This window comes from Accipiter gentilis, chromosome 3 (assembly GCF_929443795.1).
Source record: "Accipiter gentilis chromosome 3, bAccGen1.1, whole genome shotgun sequence".
NCBI classification, from domain to species: domain Eukaryota; kingdom Metazoa; phylum Chordata; class Aves; order Accipitriformes; family Accipitridae; genus Astur; species Astur gentilis.
This window is the reverse complement of record NC_064882.1, coordinates 22,759,336-22,782,793: the sequence shown is the minus strand read 5'-3', so window position 1 is coordinate 22,782,793 and position 23,458 is coordinate 22,759,336. Positions and strand designations below refer to the sequence as shown.

Sequence of the window (23,458 nt, the reverse complement as noted above, 5' to 3'; positions counted from 1 at the left end):
GAGATAGTGTAACAATACACTCCAAGGCCAATAAAGTGTGGACACTCAGGGTTTTATGTTCAGGGTGAAGCAGGGCTATATGAATGTAACCCACACATTTGCAAGAACAAGCTATATATACTTCTTGCAAAGTGCTGTTTAAAACAAGTATGTTCTTTTGTGGATGTATGCACGTGGAAGTGGTTTTATTTTAAGGGCAAGCACACAAATTGATTCCTTACTCCCAGAAATACATTCTTTGGGGACTTACACATTAGTCCTACTCTTATCACAGGCTAGTGGATGCCATATTTTCCTGATAACCTTCCTAAAATACTGATGAGAAATCTCTTGAAGAAGAGCCTGATCCTAGAGAAGATGCTCTTCATACATATTGCCTTGAGCAGTTGATGTACTCAGTAACTTAAAAGAACATTAATTTAGGCCCTAAGAAAGAAAATGGGATAAAAACAAACTTATGAAAATCAACAAGGGGCAGTACATCCAGTGAAGCTGATGTACAATATGATCTTAAAAACCAGTTTAACCAAATTAGAGTTGTGATCAAGTTCACCTAATTGCTCACAGTTCACAATCATTAGTGTTATTTTTAAAAATATATACTTTTACTCAGGAAAAAAACCCCCAGCACTTTGTACCTTTTTCTTCAACAGACAGTCAACTAAGTTCCATAAGGAAGCAAAGAATCATTGCTATTTTACAGGTCACAGTTACAGCAATGTAAAATAACTTGCTTGAAGTTACTCAACCATATTAATGACACAGCAAGAAACAGAACTCAAAACCACTGGATTCTCAACTTCAGAATTTTTTAAAGATTAGTTTTAAAAATTTAGACATTGTTATCTTGCCATATGAGTATGTGGAACTTCACGTATGTGCTATCACCTCGAACTCGGAGTTTCCAGGGTAGTTTGTTTTTATGCAGACTAAAAAAGGGTTACAAAGAAACATTTCAATAAGAAACACTGTCAAAAGGCAGCCCTGGGAAATAAACAGAAAGCTATCATTTGTATTAACTATTAAAAAGCTCATTAGAAAGTCAGATACACAGATTCTAACTGTACACACAACTGAATAAGCATAATCAAAAGCATCAGTAACTGCAAATCTACAACAGCTGAAGTAATGTCTGAAAAACCACCCTTCCAAATATCCTCATGTTATCCTTACCAGATTAATCAGTCTTCTCATTGCATGTTCATGCGAGCAAATGCATTCACAAGGATCAAATCCACCTTCTGCCATGGTTCTCTGGATAAACCTGAACTTTTCTGTGAACACCTAAGAAAAAGAATAAAAGGACAATGAACTCTTTTTCAACTGACCTTATTTTCCAGAGACTCACACATCAAGTTTCAGTTCATTTAATGCCAGGGTGAAAAAGCAAAACAAAGCAGGGTAATCCTATTATTCCTTTGGCAGCATGAATGAAGAAGTCTGGTATGTGCAGTTACATTTTGATGTTGCTGAAAGCAGTGTCTCACACAGGCTTCTTTAGAGAGCCAAATAATTTTTTGGCAATAATTTATGCATTTCCCCTGGGTTTTCCCATGTACCACAATGAAATACATCCTAACAAACAAGAATCACAAAGATTAAATTCTGAACTCTCTTCTGCATAGTGGGACTCTTAAGTGTACGAATACAATTTGAAAAGTCAGGGGAACTTGTACTCCTAAACCCTAACAAACTGTTGGCATTCTCCCTCTGGATCAACATACAGGAAAATAATTTAAAACCCGGTAAGTTCTTTGCTAAAGGGAGAAACAATCATCCTTATTGTATAATGAAAGCAAGCAGCAGGGGTGCAAAAGTGGATGTACTTGGAAACACTTTAAAAATGGAGCTACACACACTAATTTAAGATCAAAGAAGTAGGTCATACACTTAGCAATACAGAAAGTTCAAAGAAGCTGTAATGGACATGGTGGGAATCAATCCTATGTTATTCACCTGCTAAAACCATTTACACCAGACATGTCAAGTGTATACAAGCATATCTTTACTATTTACCAATAGCCTTCTCAGTGATGGTCAAAATGGGCAGCAGATTGCAAGGCATTTCTACCCTTGAGGTCAAATCAGGGATTGATTTCTCTTGAATGAGGACTCTTATGATGTATTCGATTAGTTCTGCATAATGATACTTTCAAAATATTTTTGTTAACTTGGCATCAATAAAGCTGGATTCAGATTGTGTTTGTGTTGCACGCACTGGGGCCCTAATGTGAGATAACTGGAAAGCTTAATAAATGCAGCAGCACAGAGCAGATACAACCTCTCAATTCTCTAAAACAAGTAGTTTATGAAGGTGCCAACCATTTGGTAAGGGTGTGCTGAATCAACAGAAGGGCTCTGCAGTCATCACCTATAAAAACTTACAGCCTTGATCACACATAAGCATTTTAATGTTTTAATCTCACTAGGAGAAAGAGGAATAACCCATATGACTATAAGATATCTTCATTCAACAGCACGTATCACCACAATAGTTCTTCCCTCTTGGGGGAATAAAGAGATGGAAAAAACAAATTGCATTTCAGAAGTCCTTCCTCTGTCAATGCCTACCACTCTTCTGTATTACCCTCTGCCATAGCTGAGAGTGCTAGACAGTGTTCTTCAATGAAGAGGTGATCAAGAACCAATGACTGGAAGCTGTAATCAACAAAATTCAAAAGAGAAGCCAGACATACATTTTTACCATTACAGTAACTGACCAGTGCAACAAACTGCCAAAGAAGGGGTGGATTTCCCACCTCTCAATGCATTCAGATGTGCTTCTGCCAAATACAGGTTATTGAGTAATGTATAGAAGCACCCAAGTTTAGATATAATGTTCTCCAATATACAGGAGATGACAGCAGATGATCTCATGATTCTTTCTGAGAGTTGATTATAAAGCTACTACATTACTGCACCAATAGAAGAAATTTTTTAACTACACAAGCTCCCTGGATGATATGCCACTTCAACCAGAATAGCCTTTCTAAAACTATCTTAGCATGAGAAATAATGCTGACATCCAAAAGAAGGTATTTGAACCAGTAAAGTTGCAAAACAGTATTTAATTGTAACTTGAAAGAATTTAGGACTCAGTAACACATAGTAATATCACAGCAATTAGTAGATGAGTGTTTATATATGACTACAAGAAATCAAAATATCAGATAAGAGTCATCACCAATGAAACCAGGCTAACATTCTTTGTAAAGCATACAACTGAAAAACGTTAGACAAACGGGAAAATTCATCTGTCATATAACATCATAAATTTAAGTGGAGGTACACTAGAAGGAATTTACCCCAAGGCATCTGAACTGTATGTGACAAATGACCTTAATGAGCTAAAATAAAGCAGAACACATGTCACCAAGTAAAACGCCATCCAAGCTTTCAACAAAAGATCCCTTATAAGCTTTCTCACCTTCACATGATGCTGAAAGGAATCATCCTTTATCTTTCCTTCCTCCAAGCCTATAACAAGCTCTTTCATTAGCAAAGGACTGAAGATGGACCATCTATTTTGGGAACAGCACTAGGTGTTCCCCTGATAAAGATGCTAAACTTGCGTTATCTTACTACTTTAAAAAAACACAGGTAACTAATCCCCCTTTATGCAATTATTTTTGCTGGCAACTGGAGGAAACATGGCTGACCAGTTATAAAGAAGAGAGAACTACTCTATATTATACGATGATTTTCACTTGTAAAATGACACTCTCATGTCTGTATTCCTCATTAAAACATTCCTGGCTAAATAACTGTATTATTTGTAACACACTATGAACGCATAAAGTACTAAATATCAACTAGGCTCTGTAATCAGATCCTGAAGTCTATTAATGTTTTGTGACCCTGTGTAAGATTTAGTAATAAGACACTAGTATTTTTATATATCATGGAGCAGGATTCCCTGGCTCCACTGCGTGCTCTTAGACAGCCCGTTCATATCAAAATCCTGTTCCAGAATTGCAAGGTGCTTCCTGCCTGCCTCCCTGTACTTGCAATTGTCTGATCTCACGTCAGCTGCTAACTTGTTCTGCCCAACTCTGATCTCTTTGCTGTGAGTCACACCAGCTCTCCACCTTCTGCAAATACAGTTCTTCTACATAAAATCTATCACAGAAAATGGGAGGATGTGCTCCATTCTTTTCCTAATGACCTGGAGAAAGAAAAAAAGCTTGTGGTTTTATTTTGTTTTACTTTGCTTATTTATCTGTATGTTTTCCTGTTTATTGTGTCGTGGTTTAACCCCAGCCAGCAACTAAGCACCATGCAGCCGCTCACTCACTCCCCTCCCACCCAGTGGGATGGAGGAGAGAATCGGAAGGAAAAAGGTAAAACTCATGGGTTGAGATAAGAACAGTTTAACAGAACAGAAAGGAAGAAACTAATAATCATAATAATAACAGTAATAAAATGACAATAATAATAATAAAAGGATTGGAATATACAAAACAAGTGATGCAAAATGAGATTGCTCACCATTCGCTGACCGATGCCCAGTTAGTTCCCAAGCAGCGATCCCCCCAGGCCAACTGTCTCCAGTTTCTATACTGGGCATGATGTCACATGGTATGGAATACCCCTTTGGCCAGTTTGGGTCAGCTGCCCTGGCTGTGTCCCCTCCCAACTTCTTGTGCCCCTCCAGCCTTCTTGCTGGCTGGGCATGAGAAGCTGAAAAATCCTTGACTTAGTCTGAACACTACTGAGCCACAACTGAAGACATCAGTGTGTTATCAACATTCTCCTCATACTGAATCCAAGACATAACACTATGCCAGCTACTAGAAAGAAAATTAACTCTGTTTTAGCTGAAACCAGGACAACTGTTACCTTGTTTTTCTTGGAATGTACAGAGTAACTGGTAAGACCACAGCAATTGGTAAGGGTATGATGTCAAATACCTGCAAGTACTCTGACTGAGAGAGTTACTTTTATTCTACTTAAAATTACTGTATTTTGGTTTGGCCATAGTACTGCTAGCACAGTATTTAGTTCACAGGGTTTACAAGCAGCTGGAAGATACATTTTGTAAGCATGCCAAAGCTCTCACTGATAACAGCTGAGAAGGTATGTATTATGGCCTCTAGACTAAGGAAACTGATAGAGAACATAATAAAGGAGAAAATTAGTAAACGTGGACAAATATGATGTACCATCAAAGAGTCAATATGATCTTTCCAGTGTAAAGATGCTCACCGAGGCAATCATAAACAGTACTACTGAAATTAAAATACTGTAGTCAGAGCCGGAATTACTGTAATTCAGAAGCAAAGTGGAGGATGGTCTCTGATGATTAAAGACAGAAATAAAAGCCCACCATTACCTTTTGACTTGAGGATCTATTTGAAATTGTAGGCAATGAAGCCATACTGAAAAATATTTCTAGTCTCTCGTGATCTAAAAAACCAGCATTCTCAGTTATAGTAATTATTGCAAATTGTTTCTTCTTTTATTATCCTCCCCAATCCCAGCCCTACAGCTGTGTATTATATTTTATACACCTTACTATCAAAAAAGCAATCTTTATGGCTACAGTCTGATTGGTTTTTTGTACCTGGAGACTCTTCTGTATTTTAAATTATTGCAATGACTATACATTATTTCCCAAATCAGCAACACCTCTCCTGAGTAAACAGCATGCAGCTGGTGAGCTCTGGGAGACAGAAATTATACTCTGCCTCTCTCCACCCTAATCATTACAAAACTGAATTCCTTTCTAGCATGAAGGCAAACAAGAAGTTTTGTCAATTTTCCATGTGCTGGATGCCCTCCAATGTGACTCCAATACAGTGCTGATTAGCAAGCTTGTCAAAGTGCACATATTGGTGATCTCTACTCATTGGTATAAAGAAGTGTGTAAAAATATTTATCATTCCAATATTCAAAGAAACACTCACTGTATATGATACATAAATCAGAGTCACTGCAGATTTATCATGGACTAAACCTGGCATCTTCAGCATCAAAACTCTAAGCCCATTAATTCTTATCTTTCCTGGATCCAGGCACTTTTAAAATGTAGACTGTCACACACTCAATACATACAATGGCTGAAGATTTCCTCTGCTAAGAACTAATTTTGCTGTGTTGCTGTTTCCTTGAAGATTGAAGGTAAGAAATCTTTGGGAGCAAAATACCTCACAGTACAGCAGACAAGTAACAGAATCTTTCCACATTACTTTAAAAAGAAACAAAACGCTATTCAGCTCCTCATTACTGTTTTTCAGCTAACTGCAATAACTCAAAGCACAATTGTCAAATATCTCTAACAAGCCATGAAGTTAATTTTGCTTCTGAGTTCAGTTTGAGAGAAATGTGGCAGAACAAATTAAAATATGTATAAAATTTAAAATAAAAATGTAGAAAGAAAGGAAATTACTTGTTATGCCTCTGCAGGCATTCTGAAAAATGATAAAGGGCTAAAACAGCAGAAGCCATACACAAAGCATGAACAATTCATTGCCCCAAAGATAAAATGTTCATTTTTATCTTACTGTCAGAGGCAGAAACCCTCTCTCCTATACTCTTCCATGATGTCCTAAAGGATCCACATTTCCATAAAAAGGATTTGTTCTCTTGCCTTTTTCCTTGCACCTAAGCCATCTTAGCATCTATGTTTTCTTACAATACCTGACCCCTTCTGTAATTATTTTCCTCACAGCATGCCCCAAGTTTGGCTCTTCTGTATAATCTTACTCATCTTCAAATGACTTCCAAGTATTCTCTTCTAGCATCTAAAACGTCCTGTACGTTGGCCTCGTGTAGCATAACACCCTTGCAATCCTGCACATGAAGTCCTGTCCCAGAGAAACTACCAGGCTCTGGGACTGTGTGACCATAGTACCCATTAAGCCAGGGGGTAGAAATTTGCTTCTGTTAAAGCAGTAAAAGGCTGCTGTGACCAGCTCCTTATAAAGCTCCTGATCTCTGCTTTTATAGGACTCTTCCTTCTCTTCCTTGGCCACTCTGTTCCCCTGGTACCATCAGTACTCCAGGGGCACTTGGCACCTCAGCTGACTCATTACTGGGTGCTTCAGAATGCTTCTGGTACAGGTGGTTACTCCAAAATCTGTTTCTAATCCTGCCTTTTCTAGGGACTGGACTCACTGAACCCTGTCTAGTCACACAAAGTCCAATTCAACATCAATTAGGTATACAGTAAAATAATAGATAAAGGTATCTGCAGCAGGGCAACCAGCCACGAGGTGCCTAAACATTCAATTCCAGTGAATCCCAGCCAAAGTCATAATTTTCTGTATTTGTTCTATAACGCATTTTCCTTTTGATAGCCATCCTCTGTAATATTTGCACTTCATGCACACCCACCCTCCCACAGAATCCTGAGTGTTTTGTTAGTCTTTTGATTAACTATCTACATCCAATTCACTAGCCTATTATTTAAATTCCTATTATTTCAGTTCTACAGCTAAACTTTGTGAGTAAGACAGGCCAGGGAGTTTTATCTGTTGATTTCTGCACCAAGTTTCTCTTCAGACTGGGTTAAAGCATTGAGGGAAAAAGTACTATGCATGCATTTGGGGTTTCACTCTTAAAAAAAAACAAAACAGAGATACATGTAGATAGGACTGGCTGATTTTACCTGCAAAGATCTTGGTGAAATTTCTAGTTTTTTCAATTGCTACTACCAGAAATGCAGCACATTTCCTATCACCAGAGCAATACAAAGGAGGAACAATGCAGAAATGGTAAAAGGGCCATTAAAAAAGCAAAGGAAGGGAATAACTAAACACAGGATAAAACTACAGGACAGTGTAAGAAAACAAAAGTGTTTGTAGTTGAGCAGGGAAGAAACATCACAAAAGGAACTACAGATATAGGGAGAAAATAAAGAGAAAAATAAGAAGTACTTTAAAATAAATAATATGCTATTCTGTCTGAAGTTAATGGATACATGATTCTAAGGCAATATGGGAGGACACTGCACTGAGTCAAAATTAATCCAGAAGCCAAGGGCCTAGCGTAAGAAACCAGTGGAGGTGGTCTGCATTTTTTATGCAAGAGTTTTAAACTGTCAGGGTTATAGAACTGGCAAAAATAAGATTGAAAATTTCAAAGGAAGTTTCCTTTACAAAGCAACTTCCTCTGTTCAAACAAGGCTAAAAATAGGTTCTGTAAAAAAGAAGAATCTTGTATACAAATTGATACTAATTAAAACATTCCACGGATCTGTTCTCCTCTACTATTGTAATTTAGATAGTTCAAGTAAATATTCCCTCATAGAGCTTAAGTCTGAAACACTGCAACATTATACTAGGCTTTTTTATAATGGTAATTTTTAATCCCTTTTATTAACAATGCAAGAGAGGCTCTCTCCCATCACCTCTTTCATGCTTACAGCTCTATCCTACTGAAACAAATACCAGCACTCCCATTGGCTTCAGTGGACCAGGATCTACTAGTTTTGCAAGGTCACAGATCTCTAGAGGACTACTGATGATCTTTTTCTACCAGGCCTCCTCCTGGGCATAAAAAAGCGTTTTCAGGACAAAAGAAAACCAACTGGCTGACTGGGCAGCAAAAGCAAAACAGCAGGATATAAACGTGGGTCCTGCCAGGAGGAGCACTGCCACAGTAAAGCGTGGCTCCAATTACAGCTTTCTTCAACTAATTGTCCCAGTTCACATCATCCATTTAGCTTTTCTAGGGGAAAGAGCTGCAATGATTTTGATAGCTGATACAATACCCAAAGAGGGTTCCTAGACACAGCAATGCTTTCAGAGTATAAAACAATCCTCTTCACTCTCCTTATAATTTCAGGGGCTGGGGAGGGAAAGCAGCTGATTTTGTACTTGAAAGCATCAGCACGTCTCCCTGGACTTCCAGCTGTAGCCTAATGAGTTGGCAAGTGTATTTTTACACTACAACTTTTCTCAGGATAATTAACAAGATCTAAGATGAACTTCCCAATGCAGATTAAGCTAAGCCAGTTCCTTTCCTCATGGAAAAGTCAGTGCTTAACCGTGCACACAGACGTATGCAACTGGTGCTGTTCTTGTTGGTTTCAACAGAGACATCAAGACCAGTAGGAGCTCCACAAAAGAACTGCTCATCCAGCCACATTCTTCTCGAGGCATACTAGTGGGTAACTTTGCTACCACCTCACAAATCATTTGCTAAGTAGATTATGAATAAATTTTCCAGTGTCATCCATCTGGTGCTTCTTACAAATGCTAATTTAATACAAAACAACTCCTTAAAAATAGAAGCAAACCCAAAGAAGCTAAGAAATGCTGAGCCAGCCACTAAAGGATACTACAGTGACATGCCGAAAACAGGGAAGGAGCTTTTGAGCAGGAACAGGCTCAGAACTGAGAAGTGCTAAGGATCTTCCTGATGTTTTTTTCTGATGGTCTCACAAGACTAGTGGAGCACTGGTACATCCCTTGTCTCCACAGCACGAGTCCACCGCTGTGTGACCACCACCATTGTGAGCATTGCTGGGCCACCAGCGTTTTCACTCCAATGCGGACATTTGGACTTGCTCCGAGTGGGTCAGGAAATTCTTGTGGTGACTCTGCCAACAGCTCTAGCACCTAGAGCAGTGAAGCAGGGGCCAGAGCATGAAAACTTAGAAGACTTATAATTACGGTCAAAGCCCTTTCACAGCCAAGCATCACAACTTTTCTCTCACTAAAATATGTGAAAAAAGTTCACACTGCTTTAAAGGGTGGCAGGATCTAGTAGGAACCTGGTAGGAAACTTACTATTTGTGGACAAGGCTAACCAAGGTTACAGGTATGCTGAGGTGCATCAGTTCAACACAGAATGGTGTATCCGGGAAATACAGAAGATGACACAGATGCTTCTTTCAGTTTAATTAAGGCTTGTCCTGTGAGAGTTGTGCTTGACACTGACAAGAACTCATACATTGGCACCCCCACTGTTCCAGTTCTGTTTCCCACCTTCCTTTTCATGGCTAGTCCCCAACATGTGAGGAGAGAGAGAGAGATTTCAGGCTTTAAGGCTATAAGGCTGATGTCAGTGTTCAAAACTGAACTCCCCAAGGGAGCTAAATAAGACCCACCAAGATTAAAAAAAGCTATTTACTTATTCCCATGCAGGTGGCTTAACATTTCTTCTGGGCAAAACACTTCAAAAGGAGCTAATTATGCATATCCAGTCATGGACCAAAAAAGCAGTCCAGCTATTTTAGAATTCATTTACTGATATTTGATACAGAATGTTATTGCCAAACTCCAGCTGTCAGCATTTGGTCATCCTTTTGTTGAAATGATAACATTTTTCTGGAAGAAATCTCTTGGAATATGAAAGCTAATTAAGAGGAGAAGTCAATGACACAGAACATTGTCCAAGAATAATACCCTCTTGCTGCTAAGTAAATGCTTCAGCTTCACTTTAATATTTATTTCTAGTGTAGGAGACTGTGACAATTGTCTTGGACAACAAAATTATTGCACCGAATGACTGATGGCTATTTAATAATTTTGTTTTACATATGTTAATGCTAAAGGATGGGCTATCCTCTGTAAAATCACTAACATGTATTTCAACCAGTTTACAGAACAAACTGGGAGCCCTCTCCCGTGGTCTTCAGTAAGGCAAGAACTCTCATTGACTTTAACAGGATTTTCCGCTTGAGTGGTAAGCAGAAGAGCCAGCTCCTAGGCGAATTTGCTTACTCTCCTGCTTTTGGTTAGTGTCTCTGGCGCTATAGGCTCCCCCACTGCTTGTGTCGACACTCTTCTTCCCATTCCCCAGAAACAATTGCCAACCTCCTAAATTCAGCACCCCTGCAGCTGTACGAGCGATGGGCTACTGCTGGAAGGAACACATATCGAATCTGAAACCCCTGCTGAGAGCACTTCTGCACCAGCACTGAGAGGACATCCACGCTGCGCCATGCCAACCAGGGCTGCAGGCTTGTGTCGCAATGTGTTGGCAGGCCTGATTCTGAGCAAGTGGCTACACACAAAAGAGGAGCTGCCCTTCCAGGGAGGCAGACTTTTGCAGGGAAAGAAGAATAAAGGGTTGTCCCTGCAGATGAAAAACTGCAGAGGTGAGCGTCTCACATCAGCCTCCCCATGGGAGTAGAACTGAGAAACTGACTTTGCTGTTGGTTACCTCACCCAGAGAGGTTTTGCACTTAACTTTTGGGCTTCATAATACAAAACTAATAATTTACTTTAAAAGACTAAGTACGGAAAAAGAGTATGTTCCTATAACAGGCTATGTAACCTATCCATAAAACACCTCTGCTCATGTTCCAAGATGTAGGAATCAAGATTATGATTATTATGTTCAAACGTACCAAAGCAACCCGAGAGCTCAAAGCGAATCCAACTTTAAAGGTCACCCAGTGAGGCTCAGCACTCAAACTCATGAGTTACCACGGTGTAACAAAGCCATTGCACAGCAGCAGAGCTGCGGCAATGGTCCCCGCGCACTCAGTTAGCCCATGGGAACACTGAGTGAACATGACTTTGCTTAGTCCGTAAGAGAAAAAGGTTAAGCTGAGATACTTCAGAGCTGCCCTGAGCTAACCGTGAGCACCCAGGCAGTTACCGCAGCTCAGGTGGCCTGCAATAACTCATTATTTTGAAGTAATTTTTTTTGGAGGGTCAATCATTGAGAAATTTTTAAACATTTCACCTCTTAGCAAAAATAAACATTAAAAAATTATCTCATTCACTCCTTTACAATAATGTACAGTTTCAAAACAAACAAAAATGAAGGTTTTCCCACCATATTGAGCCAGCAAGTGCAGCCCTAAACCATGAGCTATGAAATTTTTTGAAACTGGTTTATTAAGAGTACAGTTGTTTAGATTACAAAATACCTTACTAAATCCTTAAAACTGTAAAAATACACTATGTCTTAATGTTACTCCCATCACATACAAACACAAAATTATACTGAAATTCTTTGGAATATTTTCATTATTTTTTTCTCCAGGGATGACATATGTTTCTAATAACTTGCCACTGAGCAAACAGATTTAGCAGGGTAGCAGCATGCTGAGAAAGATAGCAGGATTTTCAATTTTCAGATGAAAGCAGCTCTATTCCCTGGCAGCCCTACTGCTAACCCCTTTAGGCCAGATCAAATTTTATCTGAAGCTAGCGGGTGCCTGTCTTCGACTTCAATGGAAGTTCAATCAGGTTTTCTATATACCTGCAGTAAACAATCTGAAGCTTATCAATTAGACTATTTTTAATCAGTACTTATACCAGAGGGAATTTGTAGCAATTAACAGGATTTCTGGGCTTGGTTATTTACATATGTTTAGCTAAAAGACGACCCAGTTTTTACCAGAGAATAACATCCATCTAATTCAGCGGACTCACAGACTAGTTTAGGTTATCAAAAAGGAAAGTGCTATACAAATTATACAAGTCTCCCCTGCACCTACTAGCAACAGATTTTTAAATATGTTACATTAATTTGCACAAGGAAAATCTATGGTACTATTTCATGGGATCAGGATTAGTCTGCAACACACATCTCACCTTTGGCTCCACAGTTTTCCTGCAGGAAAGAAGGTATTTTTCATCTTTAGACACTTTTGTTCTAGGTACTGACTTGAAACTGAAGCATCCAACAATCTCCATGGCTCAAGAAAAGTCTCTATATAAGAATATTTCTGTATTTCATGGTGCCCTCTGATAAAAGCTTTATCTAGTCTTTTCAAATAAGGGTGCTTAATGACAGGTGCCATCAGTGTCACCTGGATACGAAAGTGAAGAGCCCCTAACGACACCGTAACCACTCGCACAGGAATTCTTGTTAAACTAAGGCCACTCACACCAGGAAGCTCTGTTTCACACTTGATTTAGTCCAACTATTTGAAGAGCTAACCCCCAACTTCACATCTTCATGTAATTTCATTTGGACAGCTGTTTTTTTCCATAAACTAACTTTCTAATGGATGAAAACTGGCATAAACTATTTTATCAAGTTCTCTAAAAATATTGCCTTGCTAAAAATAAAGCTTTTATGATTAACTGACAGGAAATATACAAACATATCGATGTGAATATAGGAATAAAAAAAGACCAAACCTCTATTACTAGAGGTCTGTATTTGACAAAGATTCAACAAATAAAGTATTGCAGCTGCTTATATCACATAAATGGTTGGTGTTACATTTCTGTACAGCTTTTCTGTTCATTCTGATAAAAATTCTTTCCTAGGAGAGCTCAGTGCTTTGGATCTGACATTTGTCTAGCAGTTTTATAAAGTAAGAATGAAACTATATTTAGCTCTAGAAAGCCATGGTTTTTAATGCATGGCTGCAGAAGAATCAGAACCAATCTTAATGAGGAAAACTTTTATCAAGTGTAATTCTATCTGTTCCCACCCAAATGGGACTAATTTGTTCCATTATCTATAAAAATACCAGCTAGACACTTTGACTAAAGCCTCTGAAGCGTATTTGTTCAATTAATAACCATGCAAACGTACAACCACCCAATCATGCCAGAGGCTGCTCCCCGAGCATCTTCAAATATTTCATGAAAAGCCATATCAATCATCACTAAGGAACTTTTTTCTTGCCCCAGCCCCAGCCAATACCGTGGAATAGGTGGTGGGATGGAAAGAGGAGGATAGGACCATACTCCTCCACTGTACTGCTACTAAACTCCAGCAGAAGTTAAGACTAACACAGCTAACACAGACTGATCCTTCCCATATCCCTGACTGTATTCCTTCATAATGAGGAGCTAAGGAGTCTTTCTTCAAATGAGGCTCTTTGGGAACTGGGGAAGCTAGCTGTTGGTGAGTCAAGGCATACAAGCTGAAGGAGCTATTCTGGGAAAATAATACTTTTTTTTTTTTTTTTTTTTTTTTTTTTTTGTTAACTTGAACAAGGACTGCAAAATTTGGTTCTGTGGTATAACCTTACAAAGTTTTCTTAGCTTCCACTGTACCTATAGAGGACTTGGGAGCACTTGGATCTTCCAAGAAGTACTCAGTGCCTTGGAGAGTCAGATGTCTCGTTACAATTACATAGATCTTTACATATTAATAAATTGAATCTATAACCTAGGATGTTAAAATGGAAAGCATACTTAACATCAAGCATAATAGTACATATGTAAATGCATGTATGCAAAGCATGTCTGTAATAGCATGTATGCAAAGCAGGCTCACGGGGTCTCCGATTTGCTTCCCAAGCAGAATATGGGCAGATGACATCAATTTTTCTATGTATAAATGCATCTGCCAAAATATTTTTGTATTTATTGTGATAACTAATCTGATAAATCTTCAAAACATACATAGTAAGAATCTGATATTTGGTATTATCAGGGCACCATACACCACCTCCATTCATATACGCTTATAAGAAGAGAAAGAGGATCTTGCTACTTTCATTGTACTGGCCCGGTGAAGACTCATGATGTTGTTAGGCCCAATTCTGCTATCACAAACTTCAGCAGAGACAAAATGTGGTCTTTAAGAATGTATGTCAAGTACCTAAAATATCTAGGAGGGAAAATTCTGAAACACAAACATAGACTTTGGATTATTGCACATCTGTTATGCAAATAACATTCACATATCACTAATTCTGAAGTCTAAATATATGAAAGTAGAAACTGAGAAGTTAGTAACAAAACAAGAAGTCAGTTAGAAACTAACTTTCTCTAAAACCAAATACCAACCTTTTGAAAGCAGGTACAATAGTTACAAAGTGATTAAAACCATAATGCATTTTGAAATTGTTTTTATGTAGACTACTTCTTTAACAACAAGTGTATTATTCTTATTTCTCCCTTAGAACAAGGCAAGAACATGGACTGCAGAATGTTGCCCACGTAATGGGGCCACGTACTTCGGACTTAACGGACTTGATTGTGATTGGGGTTAAGGTGCTGCAAAAGCATCACAACATGCACGGTATAAGGAATTTCACAGAACCATGTTCATTATATTTCTTTCTATAGTCAGCAAAATAATATCCGGCCAGGCTAAAATAAGATCCACCCAGAGCTACAGAATGGCTGTTACCACCATCTCAGTTCTAAAGCAGACCCTCCGGGCTTATGGTCCTGAGTGGGTCAGGGATGTCCCTGCCCGCCAGAAAAGCACATGCAACAATACTTTGTGGAATGACCAATAACACATCCAGTACGGCTTTGCACTTGTTTAGCACCTTACAGAAAATAATCTCAAAGCACTTAAAATACTGAACTCGATACCACTCTAGAGTTAGGCAAAAATTGTAAATCTCATCTTTTACAAAATGGGGCAAAAAGAACCAGAGGTTGGACTTGCCCACCTCAGTGGCAAGGGAAGGAACAGCGCTCAGGACTAAACGGACTAATGTACTGCTAACACTACAGTCACTTTTATTTTGCCAACTGCTTCTACCATTTGAAGCCACGCTGTCAGTGACAGGGTCACTTTCTTAAATCAATGATCAACAACAATAGCTTGATTTCTTTCATCTCGACAGGTCACAAGAATTAGATGGAATTATCAAGGATTTATTCTCTCTCAGTGTATATAGGAAGAAATCAAAAGTAAGATTGATTTCTTCTTTTTTTCTCATTTTGATTTTTTCCAGCTGATGTCTGCTTTTGGAAAGGAACAGGAATGAGTAAAAGTGGATAGGACTCTAAAAGCTAAGCATGTAAAGACTTCTAAGATGTAAGCCGCTAATGCTCACTGCAGATATGTACCTTCCTCAGCCGGCACACTAATAACATTAACATAATAAGTTATTAAGAGCCAAAAAGTTAGATGTCCTCACCTCTAAAAACTGGAGATGGTTTTCAAGACTCACCTATATGCATAGACATGGATGGTCAGCCAGCATACAACACAAACAGTCCCTACACCACCTAATCTATAATCTAAAAGACAATCCTGAAGACTGACTAGACAAACAGGTGTTTGCCAGGAAACAAAAGTTTTTGATGTAGGTCATGTGCTACATTCATGTAGAAGCAGTGGTTAGCCGAGGCCTCAGAACTGCCATGGAAGGCAGCGGCTGAGCTGCAGGGCAGGACATCTGGGGAAGCCGGCACGGTGACAGCTGCAGAGGAATGACCGTGGACGATATCTTGTGGTCTCTGAGGCCAACATACCCCGTCCCCACTGCAATCTGCTACGAATCACATCTTGGAGCACACATATGAAGAGTTCCTGGCAGGAGTCCTATCTTTAGTAAAACAACAGCAGTGTGACGCTGTCCTTTTCCTGAGATTATCTTTCAGAAGATGTTGTTCAATTTCTCCTACTTTAGTTGCACGAGCTTTTCAAAAAGCAGGGAGCAGCCTGGGAGCACGTACCCGGGTGTCAGCATGCCACTTCCAGCTTCCTTACAGAGAGAAAACTAAAACCCTTTAGCTCAAAGTATCAGACTGAGAGCCTTTAAAAAAAAAAAAAAAGAATCGACAGAAGAGTGCCACTTTGCGCTAAACCCCCCAACAACCAGAAAAACCCAGACCAGCTCTAAAGAAGACGGGCGGACGCTGCCCTGGCTCGAAAAAGAAGAGTGCTGCCTAATCGCGAGCCGAACGGCTCCGGCTCTCCCGGTGTTTACCTTCCCGAGCACCCGGCGAAGCGCCCGGCAGCGGGGACGTTTCTGCGCTTCAACAGGCTTGAAGTTACCCCCGCAGCCCCCACCGGGGGCTCCCCAGGCTCCGCGGCCACCCCCCCCCGCGGGCCGCTCCGCTCCGCTCCGTTCCGCGCCGGCCGGCCCGAGGGACGGGCGGGGGTGTCCGCGGAAACGCGGCCCGGCTCTGCCTGGCCGCGGCCGGCCCGCGCCCTCCCCTTCCCCGCCGCGGCGCTCCCCCCCCGCCCCTCACCCCCGCTCACCGTGCTCTGGCCGCCGTCGCGGGGGCGCGGAGGGGCTGCGGCGGGCTGCGCGGCTCGGGCGGGCGGGCGCGGGGGCAGGCGCAGGGGCAGGGGCAGGGCGGCCGGGCTGGCAGAGGCGGCCCCGCGGCTCGGCCCCGCTGCTTCGGGCCGGCTCACACGTCAGCCCGCGCCACGAGACCCGGATCTGCCGGCTCCCGGCGGCGGCGGCGGGGCCGGGGCGGCGCCGCGCGGCTCCCGCCCTCCGCGCACGCCCCTCCGCGGCGCGGCCCGGCCCGGCCCGGCCCTCCGCGGGGCGGCTGCCACCCCGGCACGGGAGCCCGGGGCCCGCCCGCGCCGCCTCTGGGCTGGTCGCCGGGCAGGGGCAGCCGGGCCCCGGCCTTCGCTGCCCGGCTGAGGCAGGCTCGGGCGCTGCGCGGGCGGAGGGTACGCGGCCGCCGTAGCCCGGCGTGCCGGGCGGGGTCATTTTTCAAGCAGCGCGTCGGCCTTCGGTAAAGCCCCAGTAAGTCAGCGCTGAGAAGGGGCGAGGAAAGTAGCTCCTCTGGGGCCTGGTGTGCGTGTCGGTCTGCCACAGCCCCCCGCGGCCAGGGGTCTGCGCCCCCGTCAGAAATACGGTCGCTTTGCTTGCTTGGCCCCCAGCCATCACCTCCGGGAGTATGAGGGAATTTAGAGTGTAGTTTCTCTACTAGTAGTCTCAAGCCTCTTTAGGAGCCCACGACTCACAAGGCTTCTCGGCAATTAAAGCATCCCTCAAAATACGCGTTTAGATGCTGTGGAATGAAGTTAGAAAGGAAAATTTCTGATCACGGCTGCTTACGTCAGCCCGTTGGGTTTACCTGTGCCTAGCCAAGGAGCTGGGGTGTCGTGCTCCCATACGGAAGGATGGACCACATCCTGTCCTGGGGACAGTGATACCATGCCGTAATGCAACAGGGATTACACAGGAAAGAAAATCTTGTCCTCCGATATTTCCAAGGGTGGCTTACCTCCTTCAAGCCAGAGAACAAGGACAATGCTACAATTACAGTGAGAAAGGAAGGTTGGATGGAAGTTGTGAGTTCTCACAAGTCCGTACCTCCTCACGGCACCAGTGCCTCATACAGTCTGATATGGCCCACATATGGGGACAAGCTTGGTTGTTCTCATCACTCTTTGCTGTTGTCTTGGGGCTTTCAAGCCTCCTTTCATGGCTACGTTGTTTTTCTGAAAGTTTTTTTTCTGGCCTTGGGTGTTAAGCCTACCTTACTCTGCCAAGTCTCTGGTGCGTTGCCAGTTGGCAGCTTTCACATCCAGCCATCATCGGCGTGCAGAGCCGCCTCTCCCTGTAAGAGGGAGGTAGGCTAACTCTGCTCATTTAGGGCTGGCCCTGGAACATAACCATTCCGCTTCCTGAGAGGCAGCAGGCAGGCTACCTTTGCCTAGCCATGCCACGCAGTCCTGACTTGCTGTGGATCTTGCCTCTCCTTTCCCATGTTTCAGCCCTTTCTCTTGTGTTGGCACCCAATTAAACAGTGGCAGTACTGAAAAGCGAATCGGGGCACTGACACAAAGCCAGGCCACCACTCAAAAAAAAGCTAAAATATGCAGAGCTCATGTTGTCTCGTCTTTCTCAATCCAGGGAACTGAGCCTCTGGTAAGGCACCAAGGATGCTAAAATTTATCTTTCATTTGGAAATATGAAACTACATCCCTACAATGTTTCCTGGGAGAACAGGTTTCTTGACAGCCTGTCCGGGGGTTTAGAGTGCAACAGGAATCATGAACATCAGCAACACCAAGGTACACTTGGCTTGAAGTATACTTTGGCTGCCCTGGCCAAACACAAAGCTGTCCAAGACAACAGTGTCAGAGGGTGGTTATAAGCAGAATGATCAACTGTTAGCTGCATGCTCCCTCCCACCTCTCCCTCAGCCATCCTCCTAACCCTTCATCGGGGAAGAAGCCATCCTACAAGCAAGCAGAGACAGCTTCCCAACACCATTAAGCAACCTTGCCTATCTGTCTCTCACACCAAGCACACAAGGCTAGCTGTTGTTCTCGAAAATGGACCTGAGACCCTGAAATCCCAAAACCAGACATAGCTTACCACTAGTTCTGGCTCACGGCTCAAAGAAGAGAGGAGAGCAATGGCAACCGCACAATAGTGGAGAGGAAGCTTCCTCCTCTCAAGCAGCGGCAGGAACGCTGAACACTGCTATTTTCTTGCCTGTGGGTAACGTCAAACAGCCCGCTGTTGCTAAAAGGATGGCAAGCACATTGGGGCAACTGTTGGAACCGAGAAGAGAGTCTCATAGTGACTGATTTCTGGAGAACTGAATTTGAACAATCCTAGAACTGGAAGGGCAAGACTAAGTGAACTGGACAGGCAGTCTCAGATGCCTTGTCAGAAATAATATGAACCTGCAAAGAGTCTGTGGAGGAGAGGCAAGAGCTGACGGGGATGATGACTGAGTGATCCACAAGACAGCAGTATGCGACGATGGCACTTGCAGCCAGACCTGTGTCGTCTTCCTCTTACTTTGAATCAGCCTTCTCAAAACTCAGTGCATCACATCTTTCTGGCTCATTTCTTACATCGCCCCATCCAGGAACTCGTATCATGTCTGGTAATCTCTTGAAATTGTCCCTTGGTGAGGCGTGCAAGCAGCACTATCTGGCTGGCCAGCCAGCCCTCTGGGTGAGATGCAAGCACTCACAGGAAGCAGCTCCCTCTCCCTACTCTTTTTTCTTCCCCCCATGTTTTTACTACAAAGTTCTGATAACTGTCGATAGTTTTACATGACTGGGCTCAATAAAAAGCTGAGCTTTTTTTCAGTATTGTATTCTGCATTATTTGCACTGTCTTTTTGACATCAAAATGGCAATTATTTTTCTGAATATTTTCCTTTGTTGAACGTACATGTTTCCACTGGCATTCTTGGAAATACAGGCCTAATGAAGGATAGATTTGGGAAAGGGTGATCATCATGGATGAAACTTCAGAGTATGAACTGTCAAGGAAGAGGGGCAGACAACAGGAGCTACAGAAAGTATAGACCAGGAACAAGAGAAACAATGCATAAGTTTATTGCTTTCAAATCAGCAAGTACATATATATAAGCAGAAAGTAGCTAGGTATTTTGCATAAAACATTCTGCCAGAGCATCCCTCAGAATTTGGCCCTCCTGGTTCCCACGGGCAAATGAACAAGCCATAGCAGGCACTGATTCTATCTCAGCTTCCTACTCCCAGGCTTCAGCCATCTGCTCCCCCTTACACTCACAAATTTAGTGCATGATACAGCAGTAAAATGAGATCCTGATATGGAGGCTGTTTTCAGACTCACTCTATGAAGTCTCCTTTCTGGCAGTGAAACTATGATGAAAACAGTGATGACTTAGGCTACTTTATGAACAAAGGCATGAGATGCATTCAAGATCAGCTAGTAACAAGGACAGAAGAGTAAATCCATTGATTTTGGCATGCTGAATTGCGCTGCCCACTGCCAAGCTAAAACTATGAAAACAACTCTGCTTGAAGGGCAGAAGATGGTAATGTTCCTTCCACCAATAACGCTGTACAATGGAGTAGGGTGGGAGTTGAGCAAAACTTACTATGACATTCTCTACATCCGTCATCTGAAAGTACTGTGGGTTGGGCACTTTATAAAGCAACAGGCAGATGTCACATTCCACATCACTGTGTTAGCTTTCAATTTTTCTACCCTGATAGGCAATGGAAAAGCAGGAGTCATGCTGGTGATCTAACTTGCCAAATAATAGATGAGCTTGTTTACAGATAAGCAAGAACATTACTTTTCGCATTCTGAAGTTCTCTTTCTGCTGATGTTCTTCTCATCTTTGCTGCATAACTCATGCCGCTAGACATTGTATCACTCACATCCAGATATGTTGTGGCGTAGAAATTCTTCATCTGCAATTCATGCAGTTTCATCAGATCTGAAAAATCGCCTAGAAATGGGGCAAATCCTCTTAATCTAACCCCTTTTCTGTCTGCTCCCTCTTCTCTTATATGCAGTCCAAAATAAGTAGTTAATGCTATTCCCAGAAGGAATCTACATGAAACTCTACAGCCAATTTTGACACTAAAGAGCCACTTGGAAGACGTTTGCAGCATGGTCTGAAAATGGCATCCAGGAAGTGGGAGGGAAAAGATCATAAAGTAACCTTACAGTAGCAAGGTAGGAGTGGCCTTTTGGCAGCAGCAGCACTGCGTTTTTGGAAAGAGGGATCTAATTCTGGAAAAAAGAAGCCAAGTCCTTAGAAAAGTTGCTCACTCACAAACATTCCTAGAATTCAGCTGGGCTGGCATCTCACAAAGCACCTGAGGATTGCAAAGCACTTCAGGATACTAGGCAGCAAGCCTGTGAATTAGCTGGCACAAAGACTATATTGTGTACTTGGGTTAATTTAACACAAATTTAGTCATGTGATCACCACTGAACCAAATTTATACTGCCAGATTTTCTGTTAATGTACAGATACAATCTTAATGAACATCCAACCGCAACCTAAGCTGTCAGGACTCAGAGAAAAAATATGGCTGGGTGGAAAGAAGTAACTCCACTGAAATTGTCAGAGGATCTATGGAGGGCTTTTGTGCTCCTGAAGCATCAACACACCAACACAGATTTTGAGATAAATTAGCCACAGTCCAGGGGAAATGATCACAAATGATTGCTGCAATGCTGCCAGATCACAGGTGTCCAATGAAGTTTTCCAAACTAGGAAATGGAGGAAGGAAATCTGAAGTTGAGGGGATGACAAGTATTATTTTACACTTAACTAGAATATCGACTGGTAACTTAGAGTAACTATGAAATGCAAGCAAGCCAACTGGGACACATACAAGATCAGGCTTGCAAAAAACATTTACAAATAGAGGATTAAGATCTGAACCCCCAAATTGTTAATGGTAGCACTCACTGGTAAAGATAGACCATCGGAACTAGGCTGAAATAGATCTGTAGAATTAGGACACTAAGTTCTCAGTAACCACACAAGTTCGTGAGACAAAGCTCCACCAAATTTCATTGTGATTGATAATTACGCAATCAGTGTCAGGAGCATATTTTGCAAATACTTTGGGAAATCCCCTCTAAAAATGCAGTCTAAGTGAACCAACACTGGTAACCTTAAGAAATTCATTTTCCTCTGGGGCAGAAACTGTAATAGCAGCTGCACAATTGTGGTGCTTGCAAAGAAAAGATGAGAAACAGTGCGAACTGCTTCCTAAGCAACTGTAGTTCACGGCCATAAGCTATCTGCAGCCATAAACTTACCAGCAGCTAACATTGCTATATTAATCTGAAAATTGCTGCCGCTCGGGAAAAACACATCTTGTGTCACCCTCTATCTGTGTTCAGAGCCATTTCAGCATTCAGTCTGAAACTGCCTCTGAACATGATTCAGAACCCTCAACTGTTACAGTTCTCACGGACTTGAAATAAAAATGAATCCCTGTTCATTTTCCAAATGAACATCTAATAGAAGAAGCCGTATCTAATAGACGAACCACAGGCACAAAATGCAAGCCAGTAGATTTGATGAATGTTAGTGCAGAAGAAAATGTAAGAGAAAGAAATGAAAATAAGACCCCAAAGGATTTTTTTTGGAACACTACTACATCTAACTAAGAAGCAGCAAGGAGTTAAACTTTTCTGGTCAGGAACTGGGTATTACTCTGATCTGAAATGGATATATGCAGTTTTGCAGCTGGTATTTAGCACTCAGTGTATGACTGAAATTTAAGAGTAACTATCCATTAAAAAGCCAAGGCATTATTTACCAAGAAAAAAGAGAGAACAAAGAGAGAAGATATTTCATGCATCACTGAAGAGGTGTATCAAAAAGCACAACTCTGCCAGTCAGTCCTTGGAGGTCAGTATTCTATCACATAAAATGTGGCAGCATCTCTGTATGGACTACAGAGAACTAAATCAAATTGTTGGAAAAGAATCTGATCTGTTATCACTGTAAGTGATATTCTGGTTTCTGTAGCACATTCAACCATGCTTTTCATTTTGGATCTTAGAACATGTGTATTAACAAGTGAACTAGAAAAGACTGCTTTCTCAGCTGGCCAAGATCAGTGTGAACATAATGCAAGGGTTTTAGCTCATTCACTTTTGCTGTTTGAGGATGTGGTATGATGCAGCTGGATGTTTGCTGCAGTATGCCAAACCTGTTGAACACAGGCTGTAAACCCTGCAAGTGGTTTGGTATAAGAAAGAAAATTAGGATTTACAGAAATTGATAACACTGTGAGGTCAGGGAAAAAAAAAATAATTCTGTAGTATTCAGCTCACACTTCACTACAAATTTTGGAAAACAAGTGCACGATAAAGGGAAACCATTTCAGTGTTCAAGACTGTGAATTTACATTTTCAGTGTTTAAATGGGTTCTTGTGGTCACTTTGTGTTAAGCTACTAAGGTCAAAATGAGACATAGATGTTGTCTCTAAAACTGGATGGAGGTAATTACTAAAAAAAAAAGAAAGATTTGAAGCCAGTGTCGTGTTACAGCATAAGTTCAACTCCTCTCTAGAGAAGTTCCTGAGGGAGCCAGACTCTCCACAGTGGTGCCCAGTGACAGGGCAAGAGCACAGGGCACAAACTGAAACTCATGACATTCCAGCTGAACA

General features: G+C 41.8%; 1 protein-coding gene across 2 annotated transcripts in view; it reads right to left on the bottom strand.

Moving 5' to 3' along the window:
- The window catches only part of SMIM14 (small integral membrane protein 14), a 49,577-nt gene extending 32,551 nt beyond the window's left edge, over positions 1-17,026 (bottom strand). The window contains exons 1-2 of one of the 2 annotated variants that reach the window (XM_049793972.1): positions 16,819-17,026; positions 1,174-1,284 (exon numbers count right to left, since the gene is read on the bottom strand). In XM_049793972.1, the coding sequence (XP_049649929.1) occupies positions 1,174-1,248 (75 nt within the window). In that variant the 5' untranslated portion in view covers positions 1,249-1,284; positions 16,819-17,026. Of the gene's footprint in view, positions 1-1,173; positions 1,285-16,543; positions 16,564-16,818 lie in introns of those variants that run through there. The other variant, XM_049793974.1, reaches the window with a different exon arrangement.
- Positions 17,027-23,458: the final 6,432 nt, after the last annotated feature.